Source organism: Myotis yumanensis, unplaced genomic scaffold (assembly GCF_028538775.1).
Source record: "Myotis yumanensis isolate MYYU_CA2020_CCGP unplaced genomic scaffold, mMyoYum1.0.hap1 SCAF_16, whole genome shotgun sequence".
Taxonomy (NCBI): domain Eukaryota; kingdom Metazoa; phylum Chordata; class Mammalia; order Chiroptera; family Vespertilionidae; genus Myotis; species Myotis yumanensis.
Genome location: NW_027223767.1, coordinates 46494745 through 46519908, shown reverse-complemented (window position 1 = coordinate 46519908; position 25164 = coordinate 46494745). Strand labels below are relative to the sequence as shown.

At 36.8% G+C, this 25164-nt stretch overlaps 1 protein-coding gene across 4 annotated transcripts in view; it reads left to right on the top strand.

Moving 5' to 3' along the window:
* Positions 1-5757: 5757 nt before the first annotated feature.
* ABCA5 (ATP binding cassette subfamily A member 5) overlaps positions 5758-25164 on the top strand; it is a 58837-nt gene continuing 39430 nt past the window's right edge. The window contains exons 1-11 of one of the 4 annotated variants that reach the window (XM_070394980.1): positions 5773-5816; positions 9053-9181; positions 11268-11384; positions 12352-12556; positions 14753-14914; positions 15817-15905; positions 17356-17585; positions 19181-19322; positions 20239-20427; positions 21838-21985; positions 24449-24617. In XM_070394980.1, coding sequence (XP_070251081.1) covers positions 11283-11384; positions 12352-12556; positions 14753-14914; positions 15817-15905; positions 17356-17585; positions 19181-19322; positions 20239-20427; positions 21838-21985; positions 24449-24617 — 1436 coding nt within the window. In that variant the 5' untranslated portion in view covers positions 5773-5816; positions 9053-9181; positions 11268-11282. Of the gene's footprint in view, positions 5817-8953; positions 9182-11267; positions 11385-12351; positions 12557-14752; positions 14915-15816; positions 15906-17355; positions 17586-19180; positions 19323-20238; positions 20428-21837; positions 21986-24448; positions 24618-25164 lie in introns of those variants that run through there. The other 3 variants (XM_070394982.1, XM_070394981.1, XM_070394983.1) reach the window with 3 other exon arrangements.

Below are 25164 nucleotides of genomic sequence, written 5' to 3'. Positions count from 1 at the left end.
GCGGTTTTATTTTTCAATTTGAACAAATGGAGGGATTTTCACATGTTTCTATTAAATGTTGCTTTACATTTTAGCTTAGAGTTTCAAATATTCATATAATTTTGTTTCCAGGTTCAGTTCTCCGTCATATTTTCTCTGCTATATAGGCTTTTTAAAAATTTTATTGACTTTTTACAGAGAGGAAGGGAGAGGGATAGAGTTAGAAACATCGATGAGAGAGAAACATTGATCAGCTGCCTCCTGCACGCTCCCTACTGGGGATGTGCCCGCAACCAAGGTACATGGCCTTGACTGGAATCGAACCTGGGACCCTTGAGTCCGCAGGCTGACGCTCTATCCACTGAGCCAAACCAGTCAGGGCAATATATAGGCTTATTTTTCAACCTCTGATTTGACCAGAATGATCAAATTATGACCTCACCTATATAATTTATGAAAAATGATAAACAAAAATTTGGCTGGGATTATCCAACTAACTTTGAGTTTATCTAATTAAAACTATATTGAGCTCTTATTTTAGACTCTCATCCACAAATATCATGAAAGACTGGCGTACATGTTTTGCTGAAATTAATTTATATCATGACTACACAATTCCCATTTTCATTCAAAGATAAAATTTTAAAAAAAGAAGCATAATATACTTATCTTCAGGTAGTTTGGCTCTTAGTGACCACCAAACTTTCTTCTAACTAACTGTTCATAAAATACAGTTAATTATGTACTCTGGAATTTTACTTTTCCGTTTTCAAGTTTTTAGTGTCTACATTTTACACATTTTTTAAAAGCTGGCGATCTTTCACCTTTTTCATATTTTACAGTTTCTCTCAACTTAGCAATGGGTCTTAGGTTACCTGTAAGCAGCTGTGGGATGTAATTTGTGCCTGGAACTCATGAACTTCCTTGAAACAGATAGGTGTTTGCTTACTGTCTCCTCACCTATCTCGAGTTTCAATTCTCTTTCTATGCTGTTTCACCTTTACTACTTTGAAGTCCATTTTCCTTTCTGAGTAGGGAAAGAACACACAAATAGTCTAGCCTCCTTTTTAGGTTTTTCATTATATCTTAGACCAGTGGTTCTCAACCTTGGCTGCACATTAGAATCACCCGGGGAATCTTTTTAAAATCCTGATTTCTGGGCCTCATCCTCCGGAAATTCTGTTTCTTTGTTGCTAATGTTGTGGCCCCACCCCATAACAAAGAAACGGAATTTCTGGAGGATGAGGCCCAGAAATCAGGATTTTAAAAAGATTCCCAGGTGATTCTAATGTGCAGCCAAGGTTGAGAACCACTGTCTTAGACCAACTGATAATTTTGTGTTTATAAAATCCTACGCAGGCTTATTTCCCTTTACCTCCTCATATAGACTCCATACGGTTAAATCAATTTCCCCATGGTTTCCTCTGGAAGGTACCAGGTAATTCTAGCCCTCAGTGATTTCTCTACATTCCTTTCTAGCTTGCACCACATAGTTTAACAGTGAAACAAATATTACCTTCCATTTGATGCTCTTAATCATTTCTTTTTTGGTCTCTCAGAGTAACTGTTGATTTATTTACCTTTTTTTTTCTTCCGCTGCAAAGTTGGGGTTCTTGCTGAGCAAGAATACTAGGCACTCAATATACTCATGTTGGTTGGTTGAGTTTTTAAACATCAAATTTGGCAAGATAGTCTTCAAATATTAATCTCTTGAATACTTTTTCTGTTTAGAGGAACACAAAGAACAGAATATAATACTTGAAATTCTCTTAAATGTAATAAAAACATTACTAGTAGTAATAAAAGCTAAAACTAAAAGTGCCTTCAGAAGTCATTCCCTTCTCCAACCCTCCACAAATTATTAATTACACATTTCCTTAGGAAATTTAATAACACTCTCAGCCACATCTGAGACGGGAGTTTGGAATTCTATGGTTAAAGATGTGCAATTCTTTTCCTACTTTCTCAGTCAAGGCTGTGTTTCTTTATTTGTCTTGCCCTGTTCTAGAAAAAGGTACCAATTTGAAATTATACCTAATTTAAACCCTGAATTGAGAAACCGCATCACTCTCTTGGCACTTTATTGTTAGCCTGTGGAAATGGCAAATGTTTAAAAACAAATAATAATAGCGATTAATAATAATAGATTTTTAAAATTGTATATGGGATTTTCAATGTAGTGATGCAAAATAATGTATTGATAAGACATCAGGAAAAATTGCCCTAACAATCTAGAAATTTTGTTCTTAATTTTGGCTAGAAAAAAAAATTCACATAAGAAATCTATTAAATAAGGTTTTAGTTGCTAGCAAGAACAAATAGAATCTATTGTTCACCAGCAGGAGGTTATGGTGTAGGTTGGTGTTTAGGTTAGCAAGCCTGATTCTCTTTCTCTATATTATTATTGTCAAAATTTTGGTTCACCATTTAGGCAACTTGTTACATCTCAATGTATGACTTCTATGATCTATGTATTCCCCTGTGACTTATTTGTCTAAGAATCTACTAATGAGGTCTGGGGATTTAGGTTGCCACCATGACAACCAAGCAGAGCGGTTTGTTTGCTATTTCCTAGATACAGACGCTCAGAAAGAACATCTTCCCTGCAGATGGTAACTATGGAAATGTAGGTTAAGATGATGTGGCTAAATTGTTTACAGGGTACACACAATCTGATAACATCCCATGCAGAGAGAGAAAAGTATGTCATGGACAATACATTACTCTGTGTAGTCTGTTTATTAAAAGGTCTTTCTCAGTATCCTCTGTTATGTAATCCCCATAACCACATTATCATGATAATTTTGTTGCTCATTCCAGAAGAATTTAGTATTTTCCCTTTCTTTTTTAAAGTAGATTTTGTTAGGCAAATGGGTATTTAGTGGGGATAATAATGACAACAGTATTTGCATATTTTTGCATATGTGTTGTTTTTTTAAATATATATTTGTATTGATTTCAGAGGAGAAGGGAGAGGAAGAGATAGAAACATCAATGACGAGAGAGAATCATTGCTAGGGCCTGCAACCCTGACTGGGAATTGAAACATGACCTCCTGGTGCATACATAGGTTGATGCTCAAGCACTGAGTCACGCTGGCTGGCCTATGTATTTTCTCATCAGTAGCACTATCCACAACATTTGCCCCACACTATGATGCATAAAATCTGGACATTTTAATTGGTATAAGAAGAAAGCTCTTAACCTCACACTACTTACAATTTAATTGAAGAGATGGTGTATAAGTAACACGATACGAACAAGATGGTAGCGTGTGTGTAGTTGAGAGGACAGTGAGATAGTTTTGTCTGGGGGGATGAGAGTTTTACAGAACAATTGGGTTTCAGTCATGTTATCTTGAAGCACCAGTGGAAACAGAAACTGACACAATGAATGACAGAGAACATCACAAGGACAAGAAACTCAGGAAACAAAAGCCTTGAATAGTGGTAGACAGGAGGAGTCAACTTCTGACGCTAAAGCTAGTCAGAAGTCTAATTGGAGAGGTGGGGTGAATGGTATAATTCAGTAAAATGTTTTTTACCAAGTTTATCTTTGATCTATACATATTTGCCCACAAGTCCAAGGCCATTAAGAGTGCATTCTCTTTGGATAGTCAATAGTGTGGAGGTAATGGAATATGGGGCCAGGTAGGTGCTTGGGGTAGCGAGGGGACCACCCTGTGGAGTGTGCATGGCTTTCCCGCCACTTTGCTGGGCATCTGAAACTGGTGCGGAATGGTATTGAATGTAAATGGTGGTTGAAAAATATAAATAAATAAATAAAGTGTAGAAAAAAGCATTCTTCTGAATTTGTAACTAAATAGTCTTAACTATTTCAAGAAAAAAAATATATCATAAATAATTTCTGTTACCTGCCTCCTTCTGTATTCGGGTGCAGTTTCCAGGATAGTCCACTTCCCTTCCCCAACTCCCAATGCCTGATTTTTAGTCATTATGGATTCTGCTAAACCTTTTTGAATTTCCTATTTAATCCATACTCGGTAGAATAAATAAAACTTGATTCCTGAAAGGGTTAAGGAGAATAAAACGGGGCAGAGAAAAACTTACTGTGCTTAGCAAATATCTTGCAGAATGCTTGCAGCCTTGAGCACCGCATAGCCCGGATAACCACTAGCCATCTGACGCTGGGAGGAACCAAGGACAGACGGGACCCTTATGCCAGCAGAGCGGCTTACAGCCAGCAAAAATGAATAAAAACCTATCTCTCCCTGCTCTCTTGGCTGATGCCTTTCTTGGTCTCAGCCCACCTGCATCCAGGTGCCAGGAATAAAATCTCTTTTGATACATTATGGCCTCATGTCATAGGTGCTCGACCCCGGCCCATTCCGAACCTTTCAATTCCTTTGTGTGCTTTTTTTTTAAATTTGTATAAGAACTTAGCATTGCGACTGTTGGGGAGATCTGGCTTAAAATTGAGCAGAAAAACGAAGACATGTTTTTTAAAAATGTATAGGATTGACAGAATTAAATTTTTTTCTTTAAATTAAGTTAAACTCCCCAAAGAGCTGTGCAAAGAAACGTGACCATACAGCTCAGCTGGTGTTGCTCAGTGGTTAAGCATGGACCCATGAACTAAGAGTTCAACCCTGTCAGGGCACATGCCCAGTTGTGGCTGGATCCCCAGTGGGGGACATGCATGAGGCAGCCCATCAACGTGTCTCTCTCATCGATGTTTCTCTCTCTAAAATCAATCAAAACGTATTTTTAAAAAATTCTACACATTTATATTTATACAAAAAGAAAGAAAGAAAGAAACGTGATCAAACAGAAAGTTGGAGAAAAGAATTTGTGATGCTAGTGTTGTGAGCTTTTTTTTACGGTCATTTTTTTTACTACCACTTAGGCCCCTTTATAAACACCCGTTTATATTTTCAGCAAAAGAAACTGTCTCTCAAAGATACCCTCGGTGCCCAGCTGGTGCAGCTCAGCGGTTGAGCCTCGACCTATGAACCAGGAGATCACCATTGGATTCAGGGCACGTGGAGGGCACATGCCCAGGTTGCGGACTCGGTCCCCAGTAGGGGGCGTGCAGGAGGCAGCCCATCAACGATGCTCTCTCATCATTGATGTTTCTCTCTCTCTCTCCCTCTCTCTCTGACATCAATACAAAATATATTTTTAAAAAAGATACCACCTGCCTCAGGCCATTGTTTAAAAATTCAGAATCTGCCCTTTCCCAGACTCTCAGGAGGACACTGCAGAAACACCTAGCGTCCTCCAGGTCCCAGGGGGCGGTGTCTGACAGGGGGCCGGGGAAGCAGTGAGGACCACGAGGTCACTGCACCCCATCGCTGCGGCAAGAGGGGACGGCGGAGGAGCAGGGAAGGGGCCTGCAGTCCAGGGAGAGGACCGCCCGACGCCGCGGGGATTCAGATAAAAACGACGGTTGCTTACAACTGGCTGTGACGCGGGAGCCGGCGCGGGGACGGCCGGCGCGGGGAGGGCCGCCGGGCAAGGTCACCTGGGCGGGGACGCGCACCCGCGCTCCTGACTTCACGCCGCCGGTTTCGCCCGCGCCTCCCGGGGCAGCGCGGGGAGGGCCCCGCCGCACAGTCTCGCGACGCGGGGCTCCCGGGGCTCCGCCGCCCGGCGGGCGCGCGGGATCCTGGTCTCCGGGCGCCGCGCTCGCCCCGCCCCCCGGCGCGCGCCCCCTCGCGGACGCTCCGCCCTCCCCGCCTGCGCCCGGGCGCGCGCAACGCCGCGGCGGGGACGCGCGCGGGGGGGACGCGCCTTCACGCATTTCGCGGAGCGCGGTCTGCACACACGGAGCGCGTCCAGCCCTGACTGCGCTGCGGCCCCGGACCCGGCCCTGAAGTGAGGACGGCGCCGAGGGCGGCGGCGGTGGAGGCTCCCCGACCCGGGGAGACCGCCCGCCGCGGGGGGAGGAGAGGGTCGAGCCGGGCGGCGGGAGGCGGCCGTTGAGGGGCCGCCTGGGGAGCGGAGCTGGATGCGGGCGGGTCGGGGCAGCGGTGGAGGCGGCGGGTGTTGGAGGGAGGCCGCTCCCCGGCGCGCAGGAAGCGCGGTTTGCTCCTCGCGGGGCGTGAGTGTGCGGATGCTTGGGGTGCTGAGGGGGCCCCGCCCGGCACCCCGGACCCGAGGCCGGCCGGCCGGCCGGGCTGGGGGGCGACCGCCAGGGTGCGTCGGGTTGGACGGGGTCGTTTCCTTCTTCGGGGCGTCGTGGGAGACGGGACATGGTGTCCATCACCCCCACCCCCGCGCGCCCCCGCACAGCCGCCGCATTAGCTTAGCTCCTTATTCCTGGGGGCGCGCTCGCTCATCCTCGCCGCGCGTGGGGAAGGGAGGTGGGTGGTGGGGGGAATGCGCACAGCTCGTGACACGATTTGGGGGGAAGAGGCACCCTGCTTCCTAACCCGCAAAGAAGAGCTCCGGCCGTGAAGGGATTCCGGCCTGGGTGCGAGTTAAGCCGGCTGGAGGCATGGGGCTCCCCGTTGGGGGCGAGGACGCGGCCCCGGGAGGGATCGCCCTGAGCTCCGAGGCTTAGCTGTGCGTGTAAATAAGTCTCGGGTGGAGACGGTCGGGTCTCCGGTGCAGCAAGGGCGTCCGGCAGGAACCTGGGCGGAAGGGGAGGCCAGCCGTCTGTGTTGGACTCCCCACGAGGAGCTAGGCTTAGTGTTGGTCTCATTTAATCCTGAGGGCAACCCTGTGGGGCTGGAGGCGTTATTCTAGCGGCGCTGGTGTGGAAAATGGGTCTCAAGTTAAGTCACTTATGAAGGTCTCAGCCAGAAGATGATGATAATAATAATAATAATAATAATAATGAGGTACAGCTGCGATTCCAACCCAGGGATGCCAGACGCCAAATGCTGGCGCTTTGTATTTTGTGTCTGGGCCCGAAGAGCGATATGTCATATGTTTAGGGGAGACTCCATGCAAGAGAATAGGAGGGCAATTAGGGCCCTTCCTTGGGGTATTTGGGTAAAATCGAACTAACAAGGCATGAATCCTGGAATACCTGCTGTTTTTAAGTGTATTTGCCTTTTTAAAAGGGGTTGAGTATAGGGGAACCTTACACACAGGATAAAAGCAAATTTATCGGTCCATTCCATGTTTGTTTGAATGCCTTATTTTCCAGATACTCAGCTATGTGCCAAGAGTACCAAGATGAGTAAAATGTAGCATCTCTGCCCTTGAGTTTAATTGGGAAGATGATCTTATGAAAGAATTCTGTAACACTCTTCTAAACGTGGCAATCTGCATTCGTGTGTGAATTAATTGGGTTCAAGTAGTTTTAAGCACAAGCTTTTAGGAGCCATTAAGAAAAGGTGTTGGATAGCTTATCATTGTACCATTGATTGCGTCTCGTTATTTTCCCATTCAGCCAGAAATGCTGTCATAAACTTTAGGTTAAATCATTTCAACAGTATTTTGCGGTGTTATTACACTGCCTTCAGCAAATGTTCAAATAGTAGAGAAAAGAGCATTTATAATTTATCTGTTAAAAGGCTTGATTTTTTTTTTTTGTAGTGCTTTTATTTCATTAGTTGAAAAGCCTGTGTGGGCAGGATTTCTTCCCAGTTATCTGCCAAGTATGTGCTTAACCTCTTCTTCCAAAAAAAAAAAAAAAATGTTAAAAGTACAGAGTGGGCAAAAGTAGGCTTACAGTTGTTCGTATGGAAAAATAACGCAGTAATCATAAATAATGCTACAGGAATAAACTCTGTTTTGTGTACTCACAGCTGTAAACCGACTTCTGCCCCACCCTGTATTGTTAATACCAGGTTCCATGCATTTACGCTTTTGTGGCTCAGAGTTCTAATGAACACAGTCTTCAGTTTAGGCTGAAATACTAGTAGCACTCTGTTGAAATGTATAACATTACATTAGGCACGTTAGCTGTCGATGGGTGGGTGGGTAGGAGGGATGGTGGGGCATTTTGGAAATTTCCAGTAGCTTCGGTATTCTCAGTGAAGTAGAAATCAGCTCGTCATCTGAGGGTGATGCGAAGGGGAGGGGGGGGGGGGGGGGGGGGGACGCTTTTGGAAGGTTTGGGGTTTTGGGAGAGTGAATGGATTAGTGAAATAGATGATTGCCAGGCAATTAACCAGTCAGGCTGAGGTATGAAAAGCCCGGTAGAGGGAATATGGGATGCTCTGTGTGGGTACACAAAATAGAGCGTCTTCATTGGATTTTGCACGCTCGGTATTCCACGTGCTTCCATTGCCCGTCTGCACAGTGTGGTATGGAGCATGCACCTGCAGTCCTTTGCCCTAATTCACTTTGTCGGTGCCTCTGCCATATTGCAGGCGTCCTTGTTCTTTATGCAAGTTAAGCATTTTTGGGAGTCTAGCTTTTCCATTCCTTTTTTTCCTCTGCCTGGAATTTCCATTCCAGTCTTTTCCAAGCTCTCTCCCCTCAGTTGCACTTGTCACATTATATTACATTTTATCTATCTGTAAAGCCAGTGCTAGTGTCTAACTGATGTTTCCTCATTATGTTTAGTGTTAAATGAATGTGCCACTTTTTCTTATTCCTTTAATCCGTATCAGGGGTCAGTAGACTTTTCCTGCAAAGAGCCAGGTTTTTAGGTTTTGCAGACCATCTGGCCTGTGTTTCCATGACCTAACTCTGCTGTTGGAGCACAAAGCAGCCATAGACAATACCGAATCGAGTGAGCGTGGCTGTGTTCCAGTAACACTTTATTTGAATTTCATGTAATTTTTACATGTCACAAGGTATTATATTCTTTGATTCCCTGACCCCCCCGATCATTAAAAATGGGGGAAAAACCCTCTAAACTCGGACTATACAAAACAGGCTGGATTTAGCCACCACCTCCTCCATTGTAATTTGCAGACCATGGATCTCTACAGACTCTCATCAAGCCTCCTAAAGTAATTTGCAGGAAGGTGATATTGGTTATAATATTACCATTGGTGGTAGAGAAGCAAAGATAGATTAGGCAATCTTTTTTTTTTTTTTTTGTTAAGGATCTCATGGTCAAGTTCAAGCTTAAGACTAAGACGTGTAAACAAATAAATAATGATGACCCACTATGGTAACTGCAGTTAGAGTTTATTTATTGGTTACAGACTTGGAACAAAGGAGTGATAATCAGCTTTGCTGGGGCGGACCAGAAGTAACCGCTGACAGTCAGCTGTGGGAGATAGCGGAACACTTTCAGCTGAGAGCCTTTCTGAGAATCTTTCAAGCTTGCTAAGGTGATTGACCTCATCTGTTACCAGAAGGTTACGAACATCAGGATGACTCAGTTTCTTTATTTTATAGGATATAATCTGAATTCATTTCTCTCGGAAATAAAACTAGTGCATTCCAACCAAATGATTTTCCCCTAATAGTTATTTCTAAAGGTCATGTACATTTTGTGTTGTTTTGAGAAAGGTGAAATATGTTTCATGGCATGCTAATGCAGTAATCAATATTTCTTTAGTAAACAAATGAATTTTTGAGATTGAGTTTCAGATTATGTAAACTTCTAATCTTTTAAGTCAATTATTAATATATTAGAAAAGGAGAAGGGGCTTTATGGCTTTCAGTTTTCTTGCAGCTTATTAGATTTAGTATGAATTATTTAACCTAGGAAAGTATTCATCTAGGAAAGTTAAATAGTTGATTAATATTAGGTGTTTAAAACCTATCTAGTTATTATTTAAAGCTGTACTACAACAAAAGTAATGCATTCCCCAGGTATGCTGTGAGTCAATAGAAAGTAACTTATTTTTTTTTAAGTTTTGTACCTTTATCTCTGTATCTTTGTCATTGTTCTTTAGCAGTTAAGAAGCGGGTTTATTAAAAGAGTTTTAAAAATACTGCATTGGTAAGACTTTGAGTCAGAACTATATCAAGCATTATAAGTTTTGGAGAAAGTATGATATGTTAAAAATATGCCATGAAAAGTTTTATTGTATTTTAGATGTTAACTTGTGCTTTCAAGGATCCTCTTGTAATACATGTTGCAAAAGGGAAAGCCTGATATATGTTGTTTACTCAGAAAGCTGCTCTTGAATGTGGTATGGTCCTCTCCATCATTTCCAACTCTGCCATGTGCTTGTGTGAACTATATTACTAGAGAGCGAACTCCTGGATATTGTCTGTGTGATTCTGTTCTCACAGCCAGTGTTAAATGTGGGGCAGGCCAGGCATTCCTCACTGCCTTTCCCTTTTATTCTTTTCAACACCACCACTTGCTGGAGCACTTTCTTTAAGAGCGGCTTTCCATTTTTTGCCAGGTAATTTCGAAATCTTGGCATTGGCTTCTGCCGATTTTCATTTCTTAAAAGAGTTGATATTTTCCACGTGCTTCACTTGCCAAGTAATTTTGGATTATACGAGACTTTGAATTTTGTCTTAATCCTATGGAGAGTGTTGTTACTTTCGTTTAGCCTGCTGTCAACCTGGTTAGGTTCAGGCTGCAGGTTTCTACCCACACTGTTTGAGCTGTGGTACTGGTTTCAGTTTGGTTTTCAAAAGCCTTTGCAATGCAGTTTGGATATGTCCTGTGTGTGCCACTGGGTCTGGGCAGTGGTCTGACATCTATCTGTTCAGTTCCTCAAGTCTTTGGTACACAGAATAGGATGAGATCCCTGTATGCCCAGTTTGGTAAGGGTTAGTCCGGGAGTTAATAACTTTACTGTGTTTCTTTCCTGAGCTCCTTTTGATTTGCTCTCCCTGCTGACTTTCCTCTTTTTCATCCTCCAGCTGAAAAGCTATGGTTTATCTGTATCACTGAGCTACACTCTTGTAACCACATTCACGACATCCAGGGTCCCGTGTAGCAGGTGGAGAAGAAAGCAGTAGGATTGGGCCCCACTCCTTTGGAACCATAACTCCACCCCAAGGGGAGAAAGGTTCCCCTGCTTCAGAGTTTTGGCTGCACTAAACTTTCGTCATTGCAGCCTGCCACCACTATCTTGGGATTACTGGGGGACGGGGACATAAGAAAAAGTTAAAAACAAAATAAGATGGGTGCCCTGGTGCCTGCTTCCAGTGCATTCCAGGGAAAAAGTGGCAAGCTCACTGTGGGTTGGGTGGTAGTTATAATCCTGGCTCCCTCTTGTTTCACACGCCACCAATTACTTCCCAGGGTCTTCAAATTGCTATTCCATGCATTCTGTCCAGGCAGGAGAGAGAGGTTGGAGTATGCTTAACTCCATCCAACCTGAGACCAAGACATTTGTTTGTTTTGCCATTAAAAATAGCATGTTCTTAACTGTGTGGTTCCAGTTTTAAAACATATTTTATTTTATTTTTTTGTTTTTAAATTCCCCCCACCCCTCCCCTTAACAGACTGATCCAGAAAACATGGCTACTGCAATTAGGGAGGTGGGAGTTTGGAGACAGACCAGGACACTGCTACTGAAGAATTACCTAATTAAATGCAGGACTAAAAAAAGTAGTGTTCAGGTAAGTTGAATGTTTTTCTTTCTTATGCGTTCTTGCAGTTTATTCTGCATTGCATCTTTAAGAGATGTTTATTTTGCTGAATACATTTTTATTATAATTTTATATTTTTAGGTCCCTTTAATTTGCTTGTGAAGTAAAAAAGCCATAGGAAAGTACTTAAATTACCTATTTTCTAAATGTTAAAAATTCTAATATTCCTAAATTTAGTTAATGTTTGATATCAGTGCTTAATTTTGAATTTTTAGGAATGCATTTCCCAAGTTTCATGAAATGAAAAATAAATTCCACAGACAACTTTGTTGAACCTTATTTCATAGTTTATTCCCCATAATCTTCCATCTTTTGACTCTGGGTTGAATTGCCTGACATTACCAAAATTATGTCATATATTTGTTTAAAGTAATGTTTTAAAGCATACATTGCTTTAAAGGCTAAAAGAAAATAAGAACTCGGGATAACCAGTTAATAATAATTTTAAAGGATGAAAATATATTGTCCATCTTCTCCTGAAACCAGCAGAACAATTAAATAGCAAGATGAAATAATAGATAGTTCATCTCTATTATAGCAGACTATTGAATTTAACTGAGTGTAGTTTTAGAAATTTAGGTATAATTAAAGCATGAGTTTTAATGTAGAATTAAATAAAGACATTTTTATGGTCCTCTATTAGGGGTGTTTGGTAAGTTGTTTTAAATAAAGTTATATATGAGTACATTTGTTTAAATACATACTAATTTTTATGTTTTTTAATTTATTACATGACTTGTTTTTTAAAATATAGTAAAAATGTAAAGGAAAATTAATACGACTGTTGGGTTAGGATAGAACTGCTTCTACTTTTTGTACTTGAGAGCCAAATTTCTCAGGTTTTTTCTTGGTATTAATTATATTAGTTGCATAGAATCTTTGATGAATTTTGTTGCCATTGTTATACTTCATAATCATTTTATTTCCTTTATTATAGGAAATTCTTTTTCCACTGTTTTTTTTATTTTGGTTAATATTAATTAGCATGATGCATCCAAATAAGAAATATGAAGAAGTGCCTGATATGGAACTTAATTCTATGGACAAATCTATTCTCTTTAACCTAATTCTTGGATATACTCCAGCGACTAATATTACAAGAAACATCATGCAAAAGGTTTCTACTGATCACCTTTCTGATGGTATTGTGAGCTTTTATCTGTATTCTATCTGTTCCAGAAAGCCTCGTCAGTATTTTTCTGCTTGCTTTATTGAGTAAATAACATTCTTAACACTTAGAGACATACCCTTTCACCGAAGTATAGTTTTATAAAAACATTAAAATCATTTAACTCTTCTGTCTTAGTTTTCCTGTGGAACTTTAATTTACATTTTTGGTAATAGGAGGCATATATTATATGTTTTAATAGTTTATATTTAATTCTTAGGCCATTACAAAGTAAGTATATTTATATGGGATAAAAGATTTGAAGGAACATTTCGAATCTGTCTCATGTAATAATTAAGAGGTTAGAAATACATGATAAAGATGATAAAGCAGTAATCTTTTCAGATTGCCATACTTATTTATGGAGGCGTGTGGTGTAAACTGGAGAAGTACTTAGTTTTGGAGACTATGACTGTGGCTAAGTGCCTAAATCTGTTTTCCTCAGTTTGTACTCACTAGGAGATGGAATAGAAATCAACGAGGCACTAAGAGTAAAGTGGCTGAGAGAGAACCTAAATGCAGGACTTGGAGAAAGTCGCAGAAATGTTCATACTGTGGTGATTGAGTTAATGAAATACTGAATTGTAGAAAGTAACAGATTAACATGTTTTATAATAGGGTATTTGTAATTAACTTTTAGTTATGTTATGACATTATTGGCTACTGCATCATTGAATAGAAGATACTTGTTTATACAATCAAGAGTCAAGAAACTTCCCCCATTGACTTCTTTCTGGCTTATTGCTATTTAATATTTTTATCGAACACCTATCTTATTGGCATATAGCATGTTTGTCGGTTTATCATATTAAGCACAAGTAACATGAATAATCATAATAATTTAGCATGCCAGCTCAAAAAAACTGATCAGAAATGTTAAGAACAAAATTTATTGATAAGTCTAAGCAGGAGCAAACATATACAACAAAGGAATTCAAGTCAATGTATATTAGTTTAGATGCCAAAATAGTGGAAACATATATAGATTTTTTTAAAGTTCTGTCTTTTTAAAAATATATATATACTGATTTTTTACAGAGAGTAAGGGAGAGGGTTAGAGAGTTAGAAACGTCGATGAGAGAGAAACATCGATCAGTTGCCTACTGGGGATGTGCCCACAACCAAGGTACATGCCCTTGACTGGATTTGAACCTGGGACCCTTCAGTCCGCAGGCCGACGCTCTATCCACTGAGCCAAACCGGTTAGGGCAAGTTCTGTCTTTTTAACAACAGCTATCTGAAAGTGGGATATACCTGCATACATGGTAATATGACTAAGAGGACGTTGACCTAACACCCTTTTTATTCATATCAATCCTGGAGTGGCAGGTCTGCCTTAAAAGGTCTGGAAAAGCACAATAATTAACATTTAAGTAATACTTTAAATTTACAAAGCATTTTCATATTTGTGACTGCATTTGATCTTAAGAACCCAGTGTAATCAGGTAGGTATTGTGGATGAGGATATTAAAGTTTGGGGCGTTTGCCTGTGCTCACTCAGCTAATAAGTAATAAAGTTAAATACTAATCCTATGTTCTTTCCACTTCACCACATGTTCTGAAGCTTCTGTACTAAAAAATAGTTGCTTGTAAATAAAGCTTCAAGAAAATATTTTAAAATTAGGATTATCTGATGTGAAAGGATCTGGATGATGACTACAGTATTTCCTCCACATATCTTCTAAGAGAGGAACAGGCTATATTGGTTTTAAGTGCCAATTTTTATTCAAAGAAGAGGTGCATCATAGTTACTAAAATATATACTTTAGTGTCTGAGAAAGATTATGGAATTTTCTTCATAAGAAGATATTTGAAAAGAAAATACCCACTCATTTATCAAGGACTTACTTGTATAGTTTTACTTGGAGATAGATAAGTGACCTGCAGGTATCACATGTAAAGTGTATACTCTTATCATACCAATACCATGTATTGTACATAATTAATATAATATAAATAAATGGCAGTTAAATCGTGTGTGTAAAATTGTACTATTTTACTTGTTATTTTTTAGTATTTTTTAAGATCTCTATTCATTTTCTAAGAAGCTAGAACATAAGACAAAAGTGCTTATAAAGTATTACATTCATCAAATATAATGGTAAATTTGGTCTATTGTATTAGGTAAACTATTTTAAATTGTGACTTAACTATATTTTGTATTTTATAGTCATAATTACTGAAGAATATGCAAATGAAAAGGAATTGCTAGCATCCAGTCTTTTTAAGACCGACAGCTTTGTAGGCGTGTTTTTCAAAGACTTCATGTCCTATGAACTCCGTTTTTTTCCTGATATGATTCCAGTAACTTCTGTTTACATGAATTCAAGAGGTAAGTAGTTTCCCCCTAAAAAATTGAAAACTAGTTAAATTAGTATGTGTTTTGCTGCTCGTCGTTCATATGCAAACTTTTTGTGGGGTCCAACATTGGCATTTTCAACAATAATTATTTGTTCAGATAAGAAAACTGTCAAGTGTAGCATGAATTTATGTAAGTATACTTAACCACCTATCTACATCTACATATATAATATAAAATACAATGAATGTAACACCCATTTTCATTTTAATACATTTATATAACATCGATTACAGTAACACAAAAATGTGTCTTGAATTATATGACTTTCTAAATCTGTATTTTTTTCTCCAGGTAATTGTTTTCACAAATAGTATATTACATATCTTTAAAACCTCAAGGTTTTCCACCAGTGAACTTCATTAGTTTATGTTTGAAACATGGAAAACAGCCTTTAAGGTTTAAACTTCTGAAGTAATATTATTAACCAGAGACATTTGTTGATCAGTATTGAAGTCACTATGCTAAGTATTGAATTTGTGACTAATTCCAAAAAGCCCGTAGAAAATATTTTTTTCTATTGACTTAACCTGGGCTTGTCCTTGTATCTGGAAGTGCTTTGAAGCTGATAAGTCATTTTAGAGTAACTTACCTTAAAACAGAAAAGTGACTTATTTTAAATAATTAGGTTTACAATTCCTATTTATTTTCATTTACCATTCAGTATCATAACACATGTTAACTTATTAATTCAAAAATTTCAAATAAATCAGGAATGTGATATTTTTAGTCTTCGAAGGGTAATTGCTTATTTTCTTTGGTCCTGTAGAAAATGAGTAATCATATTACTTTGGTAAACCTCTATATGTTATCTTTAAACGAAGGCATTTGCAAGTCATGCAAAATCTTATGTCTCACATTTTTTCCCCCCATAGCTGGCTGTTCAAAATCATGTGAGGCTGCTCAGTACTGGTCCTCAGGGTTCACAGTTTTACAAGCATCCATAGATGCTGCCATTATTCAGGTAAATATGATAAAGAAAGAAAAAGAAAGCCAAACCTTATTTTAACAATTACACCCTAGGTATTTACAGCAGTATTTGTTTTGACTGCTGTCAAATGAATAAAATACATAACTTATAACTTCTTTAAGGGAAAAAGATAAGGAAAAAGTCATTTTCTGTTTTAATATTTTTGAAACCTACATTTAATGGATAATTTCTAAATATATGATTCAGCGTTCTATATATCTGTATTATTGTATCTGTGTTGACCATAGGTAATATTTGTGAAGGATCTGTATTTGCAGACTTTTCCCCTTGAATAAAAATAACTTATTTTAAAGAAAGTGAGTATCTTTATCTTAATCATAGTAGTAGACTTTATTTTTTAATTTAACAAACATTTATAATTTAGTTGCCAAACATGATTCTAAGTTATGTGCTAATATTAACCAATTTAATCTTTACCCACCCTTTGTGATTGGTGCTGCTGTTATTATGTCCATTTTATATGTGAAACTAAAGCACGGGGAGATTAAGTGATTTTCCAAAACTCCGTTAATTTAGAGGCAAAGCTAGTTCAGCCTATGCTTTTTGGCAGTATTGTTTTAGTACTATACTGCCACTAGGATTGCATATACAATGTTACAATTATATTTCAAAGACATGCTTAGACCTGATCCATGTTTCACATTTTTATAAAAATGAACAGGAGGCCTTGAACAGAAGGCCTATCTCTGTTGTTAGACTGCTATATAGTAAAATGACTATAATAATGCTTTACCGGACAGGGTTGTTAAAAGAACCTAATGAGATAACATATGTAGACTTGTCTTATAAACTCTCACACATGGTATATGTATTACAGATATGTAATATTATACAAATCAGTAACAGAGAAGTTTAAGGTACAGACAATCCAGACCACACTGGAAGAATAGGCCAAGCAGATCATATTTTATACATTCCGTTGAATGTTGGTAGAGGTATCATAGGGCATAGTTACATTATTCTATCTATACATGCTGTACACACATATTATAAAACAATAGGACATACTATTTTTAAAAAATACTATTTAAAAGGACACTTTTAATGATATTCATTCATGGTACTAGTAATCAATTCCTTAATTCTTCAATTTTATAAATGAATATGTTTGTTAATATACGTACATAATTGCTTAAGATGGTAGCTGTGAAATTTTATTTTCTTTGACAAATTATTTTATCAAACTATGTATACCTCCCAACTTCAGACTTTAAACTTTATGGTCTGCTTCCAGGATATATAAAAGCAGTATTTTACTCTATCATGGTTTTGGGGTCAGTCACTTTATTTCAGGTGTGTAGCTTCTTGAGGACTGTATTTACTAGGTTATTGACTAATTTTTTTTTGGTATACTTATCACAATTTTTTAGGGGTTACTTTCAGAAGAAAATTAACCGAATGTATTTACATTTTCCAATTATAGTTGAAGACCAATGTTTCTGTATGGAAGGAGCTGGAATCAACTAAAGCTGTTATTATGGGAGAAACTGCTGTTGTAGAAATAGATACCTTTCCCCGAGGAGTAATTTTAATATACTTAGTAATAGCATTTTCACCCTTTGGATACTTTTTGGCAATTCATATCGTGGCAGAAAAAGAGAAAAAGCTAAAAGAGTTTTTAAAGATAATGGGACTTCATGACACTGCCTTTTGGTATGTTATTAAGAGTTTATTCAGTATGATTAATAATTAATTATACAAATCTTCAGAATTTCAATTTTGTTATTCACCTAACTTGGTAGGAGAGGTACTGCTCCTGTTTTCTCACAGTGATTGTCCTTTTCTTGAAATGTGAGACTATTCAACAAGCTTCAGCAATTGATTGGCTTGTTTTAACATAAGAAAAGTGGGATTTGGAAAGCATGTTAACATTACGTGTTTAAATTTTATTTCACATTCTGTTTGAATTGATAAAGTGTGCTCCATGTATTTTAGTGAATTTTTTCAGTGCATAGAATATATGAGCTCTTGGAGAGTTAGAAATTAATTGCTTTGTATGGTCCTCTCCCAATATCATAGATGTACATGCTATTAAAAGTTTAGTTAAAATGATTGAACTTTGTGCATGCAGTTTATAGGCTTTTTTCCTGAAAAAAGGTTATTTGTGTGAGTTAAGATGAAAGTTAAATAATTGATAGAGAAACAAATGAAAAATTTTTTACAAGTTCTTCTGCATTTTAAAACTGATAATTTTATAGAGCCATGCATTTTTATTAGTAATTCTAGGTGTATTTTCTTTAATTTTCCTATTGTGTTGTGAGAAAATTTATTTTGACCCCATATTGGGAGAAAAGTCAATACATTTTGGAAAAAGTTAGTAAGCATGTGAGTTGGTATTATAGGCCAGTTTACAAAATTTTATTCCATTTAACTCAATGCAACAATTAATTGTAACACTTTACCTGATGGGATCATTGTGTGTAACCTGTTTTCTTTGCTCTCTCTTTTTTTTTTTTTACCTCCTGTCATTTTAATAGTGATTGGTTTTTAAGATGCATTGGGTTATTAAAGTATTTTGTGAGGAAGCAGTAGCTGGAAGAATTTAGGCAAAATAGTCTTTCAGTGCTTCAGTTTTACCTCTGTAAAATGATGAGTTGCATTTTGGAAATTTAGGTATCCTTTAGCTCTATTTCAGTGATTTTATGATAGCATATATTAAATTATCATCTATTAACTTGAAAAGTAAGGATAAAATGAAACTGCTATAGAAATTCCATTGAGCTCTGATTTGAGGAGAAATTTTGAACAAATATAGTGAATCTGTTATTGATTTTCTTGATCTGATGTGTAAATATGTACTTATTACGTATGTTGTTGATTAGTGATGTAGTCTTTATTGTTTAAAATACCAGGAGTTATCAGGGGTTTTATTGTAGCACATGCAATAAAGAAAATTGTTAGTCATTAAACTCTTGTATTTTAAGAAAATCAGAAGTAATGTGTATGATTGAAGTTTTGAAATATTAAATTTAGATTAATCATGATTGATAATAACTCATTTTTTTACTCTTGCAACGATAATCATCATTTAATATCTATATCAGAGTATAACTTAACCAGTACTGTATTTTTAATTACATATAAGAGTATTCATTTTCAATATATGAATATATACAGAAATTAATAGATTGATTTAATTTTAAGAATATATTGGCTGAAATAAAGATGAAATTTTGTTTAAAGTGATTTGTTTTGAACTTTTAAAACCCCATGCATTTAACCATAATGTATTTGTATTCTCATTTTAGGCTCTCCTGGGTTCTTCTGTATGCAAGTTTGATTTTTCTTATGTCCATTCTAATGTCAGTTATTGCAACAACTTCTGCATTATTCCCTCAAAGTAGCTGCGTTGTGATATTTCTACTCTTTTTCCTGTATGGGTTGTCATCTGTAAGTATTTCAACTTGAAATAGGAATAAGGAACTGCCAAAATATTTGTTTAATGTAGTAAAGTCTTATTCTTTGGCTTATTTATAGTCAATTTCCCAAGAAAGACAGATTGTTATGAGGTTATTGATACATGGCACATATGGTATCAATATAGCTCATTCTAGGAAAGGTACAAAATAGTCTCAAATTTTCAATTTAACTTGTTTTTATATGATGTATTTCACATAGAAATCCTCTGAACCTATCTTTTACTCTTCATATAACATGTGCATTTAAGATTGTGTAGTACTGGACTTTTTATTCGTTTGTTTTCATGAAATCTTGAAAGTTAACTTATGTTACAGGATGATGTTGTATTAAGATAATGTCTTTGTAAATACAGCTCTTTGGAAGTGTTGGTATCCATTCCGTATATTGGCCGAACGCTGGCTGTTAATGACCAGCCTTTGTTTTAAGTGGATCCAGTTTCCATCTGGGTTGGTTTATATACCCATGCTGTGCCAGTTACTAAGTATTTCACTATCACCTCTTCTCTTTAACATAATAATTTACATATAAGTCATACTTTTCTACATAATTGCCCAGTTTTTAACTTGTTTTGTTTCATATCGATACATAAAACTTTAATGATGGGGTCTGTACTTAACAGCTTATTGATTTATTGTTTTGTTCATCTATGTATCCATCTAACTCCAGAAACACATAGCTGTTTATGGTTTCTGTAGACTAGAGGTGATCATGTTTGCCTACTAGATAGATACTACGCAGTTTTGAAATTTGTCAGTTTAAATTTTTAAATGTATATCACTATTTGAAAGTAAAATATCTTACCGTAGCATTTAGAAATTAATTGTATTTGTTTTAATACCAATGTATGTGAACAGTGTGCATTAAACTTAATATTTATATTTTATAGGTATTTTTTGCTTTAATGCTGACACCTCTGTTTAAAAAGTCAAAACATGTGGGAATAGTTGAATTTTTAGTCACTGTGGCTTTTGGATTTGTTGGCCTTTTGATAGTCCTCATGGAAAGTTTTCCCAAATCATTGGTGTGGCTTTTAAGTCCCTTCTGTCAGTGTACTTTTTTGATTGGTATTGCACAGGTAGGTGGCATATTTATGTTGCTTTCACTAAATGTTGTCTTTTCTCTTCAGCTTCATGCAGCTTGTTATATTACCATGAATACTACCTGTGATTTGAAAAAAAATTAAATTTAAATCTGAGAAAGGAATATTTGAATACTGAAGTACATTTTATATTGGTTTCATTTATATTTTTTCCATTTTTAATTTGTTCATTTATATTATCTGTTTGTAAATTCTCCACTTTCTGTGTTAGTATATCTCAGCAGTCTAGTTCATTGCAATAACTCAGTTTGTTAGAAGAGATTAATTTAGGTGTCAGGTAATTTAGATTGCTTATGGCCTGGTTACATTGCTACCTGTTGTAAAATAATCTCAGATGTGTGTCTGGAGGAAGTTGTGTGTGGAGCAGAACAAATATTTCATGACTGTAGCAATAAAATAAGTAGACCTGGTGGATATTATTGGTCCAGGATTCATGAGATTATCATTCACCTAAATAATATTTAGATTTATAAATTTGATTTTTTATTAGTCTTTACAGGGGCTGGCAGTTCCTAAGGGAAAAATTCTTATAAGAAACTGTTTTATGTAACAACATACACTTGGTTAATGTCAGAGAAAAAATGAATTACTTAGTATAAGACATTATTCATGTTTGCTGGGTAGAGACTTAAGATAGATTGTTTGAAAATATTGAGTTAAAGAAATTTTAACTACTTAAGACCTAAGAGCTGTTGTTAACATATTTTGGAAATCCACCGAGTCCCCTTCACTTAGGAAGGTGAGCAGAAGGGGCCTTTAGAGTCATTTAATTCATCTTTTCACCGATAAGGCTGAAATTCAGAAAGGTGGTATAGTTACAGTTTATTCACTTACTGACGGGTCTACAAGCTAAATGAGGCCTCAAACTCTAATACGGTCCTCTCTGCTCTGTCACATATAGCTACCATGAATAACTTAACAATTGTATTAATAATTAGGTTAATTAATTCTAATACTTTGTCCCTTTTCAGTATTGAAAAGATGTTGACATTTTATTCTCTAATGAAATAATTTTAATTTGTTTGCCTTTTATGTGGACCATAAGTCTTTTGTTTGCATTAATTAGTATTAACATCATACTTTATTTTTATTTCATTTGATAATAATAGTATTAGAATTCAATACCCCAGGAGTGAATGTATACTAGTTTTAGGAGCACCACATTTAAAACATGATTGAAAGGGATTGCTGTGATACACTTAAGAGTTTGGTAAAGTTCTTACTGTTTTCCATATAAATTTATGTTACTATTTGGTAGATTTTAATCTGTTAAACAGCCCAGTTTGATTACTGTCACTCTGGATAAAAGGAGTAACTCTAAATAGTGGTAGCTTTTGCTTATTTTTATCATTTTTGTATAATAAAGTTGGTGTTTCTCTTCTTTAGGTCATGCATTTGGAAGATATTAATGAAGGTGCTTCATTTTATAATTTGATTGAAGGTCCATATCCTCTAATTATTACTATTATCATGCTAATACTTAATAGTATATTCTATATCCTCTTGGCTGTTTATCTTGATCAAGTCATTCCAGGTATGCACATAGTTTTTGGATTTAACTTTAAAGATTTTTAGTTTTGTCCACATAGGATCAACTTAATTTTATTTCTTTTTTAGCCAAAGCACCCAACTTATATTCATTGTTAAAGCTTTTAATTTAATTTTAAATAAGTATACCTTGTACCTGTGTCTTAACCACTAATGAACATAAGAAGATTGTAAAAAGAGAGCAGTTGTTTTTTTTAAAATATACTATATATTTTTATTTCAGAGAAAGAAAGAAGGAAGAGGGAGAGAGAGAGATAGAAACATCAATGATGAGAGAGAATCATCAATTGGCTTCTTCCTGCACGTCCCCCACTGGGGACCAAGCCCACAACCTGGGCATGTGCTGTAGACCAGAACCAAACCTGGGACCCTTGAGTCCACAGGCCAATGCTCTATCCACTGAGCCAAACTGGTTAGGGCAAGAGCAGTTTGTTTTAAGAGCCTTAAGTCCCTAACTGAACTTCTTAACTTGGTACTTCCCTATCTCAGTCTTCTTTGGCTAAAGTGTTTCATTATTTTACCCTCTAAGGTCTAAAACTGTGAAGCAATCTTGTATCTCCTACCTTTCCTCTCATCTTTTATCCTGCATCTGTAGGAGCGATTTTCAACCACGGGCGTGCTCCCTATTTAGTCAGGGGCACCGACTTCTTTTCCCTTAGATTGTCAAATAAAACAACAGCGAGTACAACAACAACAAAACAAAATAGCTGCCTGGTGTGAATGAATCAAAACTATACCTTTTTTTTTTTTTGTCTGACCAGCTAAAGATTTAGCATTTTTTGGTGTGCCACAGAATTCTAGTAGTTAGTTTATGTGTGCCATGAGGTGAAAATCACTGATCTACAGCAAATTCCTATAGATTCAAAATACTATGAAATACCCAGTACCCCTTATGCTTTTCCCCTTGAGTTCTTCATTACTTTTGTCTGTGTTCTAGACCTGCACTGTTTTATATGGTAACCGCTAAACACGTGGCTTTTAAATTTTAAATTAAGTAGAACTAAATAAATTAACAATTCATTTCCTCAGAGCACAAGCCACATTACACGTGCTTAGTAGCCACATCTGGCTGTTATTGACAGTATCGTCTAGCATAGATATAAGACATTTCCATCATTGCTGAAAGTTGTATTGGGTAGCACTAGTCTAGACTCTCATATAATTCCTTACCTTAAGTCAAAGAACTTCACTATTTCCTTTAATCAGGTTAATCATCCACTCAAAATCCTTAGTGGGCATATCCTTATTAAATAGGTATATCTAGTTAAATAGAAACTCATATGTTAATGTCCTCCACAATACTTTTATATATTTAATCTCTCCTTATCACCCTCCCTGTCCGTATTATACTTAATATTCATTAGTACAGTCCTATTTAAACATATATCCAGTGTATTGGATTGTTTTTAGCTACAAAATCATTTCTTATTGGCTTAAACAAGAAGGAAATCAATTGTTTTACTTCAAAGGAAGTCCAGAGATAGGATGGCTTTCAAGTTGTTTGACTTGCTCAACCATGTCATCAGGGACCCACTGTCTTCATGCTTTTGCCAGCTTTGTCTCTAGTCTGGCAGGTTTGCTCTCCTCATGAGCTCGGAGTTTTATGCTTTTTTGTTTCATGGCCAATGGAAGAGGGAGGGCGAAACTTTCTCCCATCTAAGCCCTTTGCTTCTGTCTGACTGGTTACATGCTTATGGCTGGGGCAATAGCAATCACTAGAGCATGTTAACTGATTAGATCGATTAGAATCTTCTGTGTAATTAGGGTCAGATTTCTTTGAAACATGTGGCCGTCTAGGAGTGGATATTCTTTTTTTTAAAAATTTCTTTATTAAGTTATTACATATGTGTCCTTATCCCCACATTAATCCCCCCCCCCCCCCCCCATCGATATTCTTTTTAAAGTGTCAGTTTTGGTGGGGAAAATGGGTACATGCTATGTGGGCAACTATCACTGTCTACCATATATAAGTCTCCTGTGTTTGTCCTGTTGATGTATTCGTCTCCTCATTCTAAAAAGTCTTCTCTATGAACTATATTAACTTTTCTAAAAACTTCCTATTTTCATAGACTCTCTAAGATGATACATTCAAGCTTTCAGAATATTTCCCCTAGCCAGATATAAATGTTTCCTCTTCTAGACTCTTAATAGCATTATGGATGACATGCCTCACAGTCTGCATTGTGCTTTAGCCACTACTTGGTATATGTGTACTCATAAATTTAGGGCAAAAAATGTGCTTTACTCACCTTTACATTCCCATGCACTCTCAGCAACTCTGAACTATTTATTGACTGAGATAATATTTTATATCTCAGTATTGACTTAGTACTTTATATCTAAACAAGATCTAGGTTGTTATAGATTTCACATATTACCTTTATGATTATAAAACTGGTTTTCAGAAAGAATTTGTTATGATAATTCAGTTTTTATTTTTATTTTTCAGGGGAATTTGGCTTACGGAGATCATCTTTATATTTTTTGAAGCCATCGTATTGGTCAAAGAACAAAAGAAATTATAAAGAATTATCAGAGGGCAATGTTAATGGGAATATTAGTTTTAGTGAAATTGTTGAGCCCGTCTCTTCAGAATTCATAGGAAAAGAAGCCATAAGGTATGATTTAATTGTTTGGCAATTTAGGTACAAGAATGGCTGATGGAACATGCCACATTTAAATCCTATATTTTAAATGAGGTGTGTAAGTAATTTATCTTGGGAGATTTGGTACACATTTCATGATTTTTAAAACAGTGTTAAGAGCTACTTGTCTTTTAAGTTCTTACCTTCTTTGCAACCATTTAGAATAAGGTTGCTGCTAGGTTTGAAATTTTTGTTTTAAGGAAAAGATTTTAAAGTAATAAAACTGGGTGTTTACACAGTTAAGCTATTTTAAACTTTCTTGGTATTGGATTAAAACAATAAATATTAACTTTATAATTTGATTCAGGATATGTTATCTAAGTTATACAACATATGAAATTGTCCTCTGTTAATTTCATAAACCCTTAGGTATTGTGATATAATTAGAATATCTTTAATTTCTAAGAACCAAAGAAATTAATCACTATCTTTTGCTAGATCAGTCAAAACCAAATTAAAAAATAATGAGAAAAAGAGCAGAAATAAAAATGAAAGGATAAGTGAAGTGTAATTTGTTCTT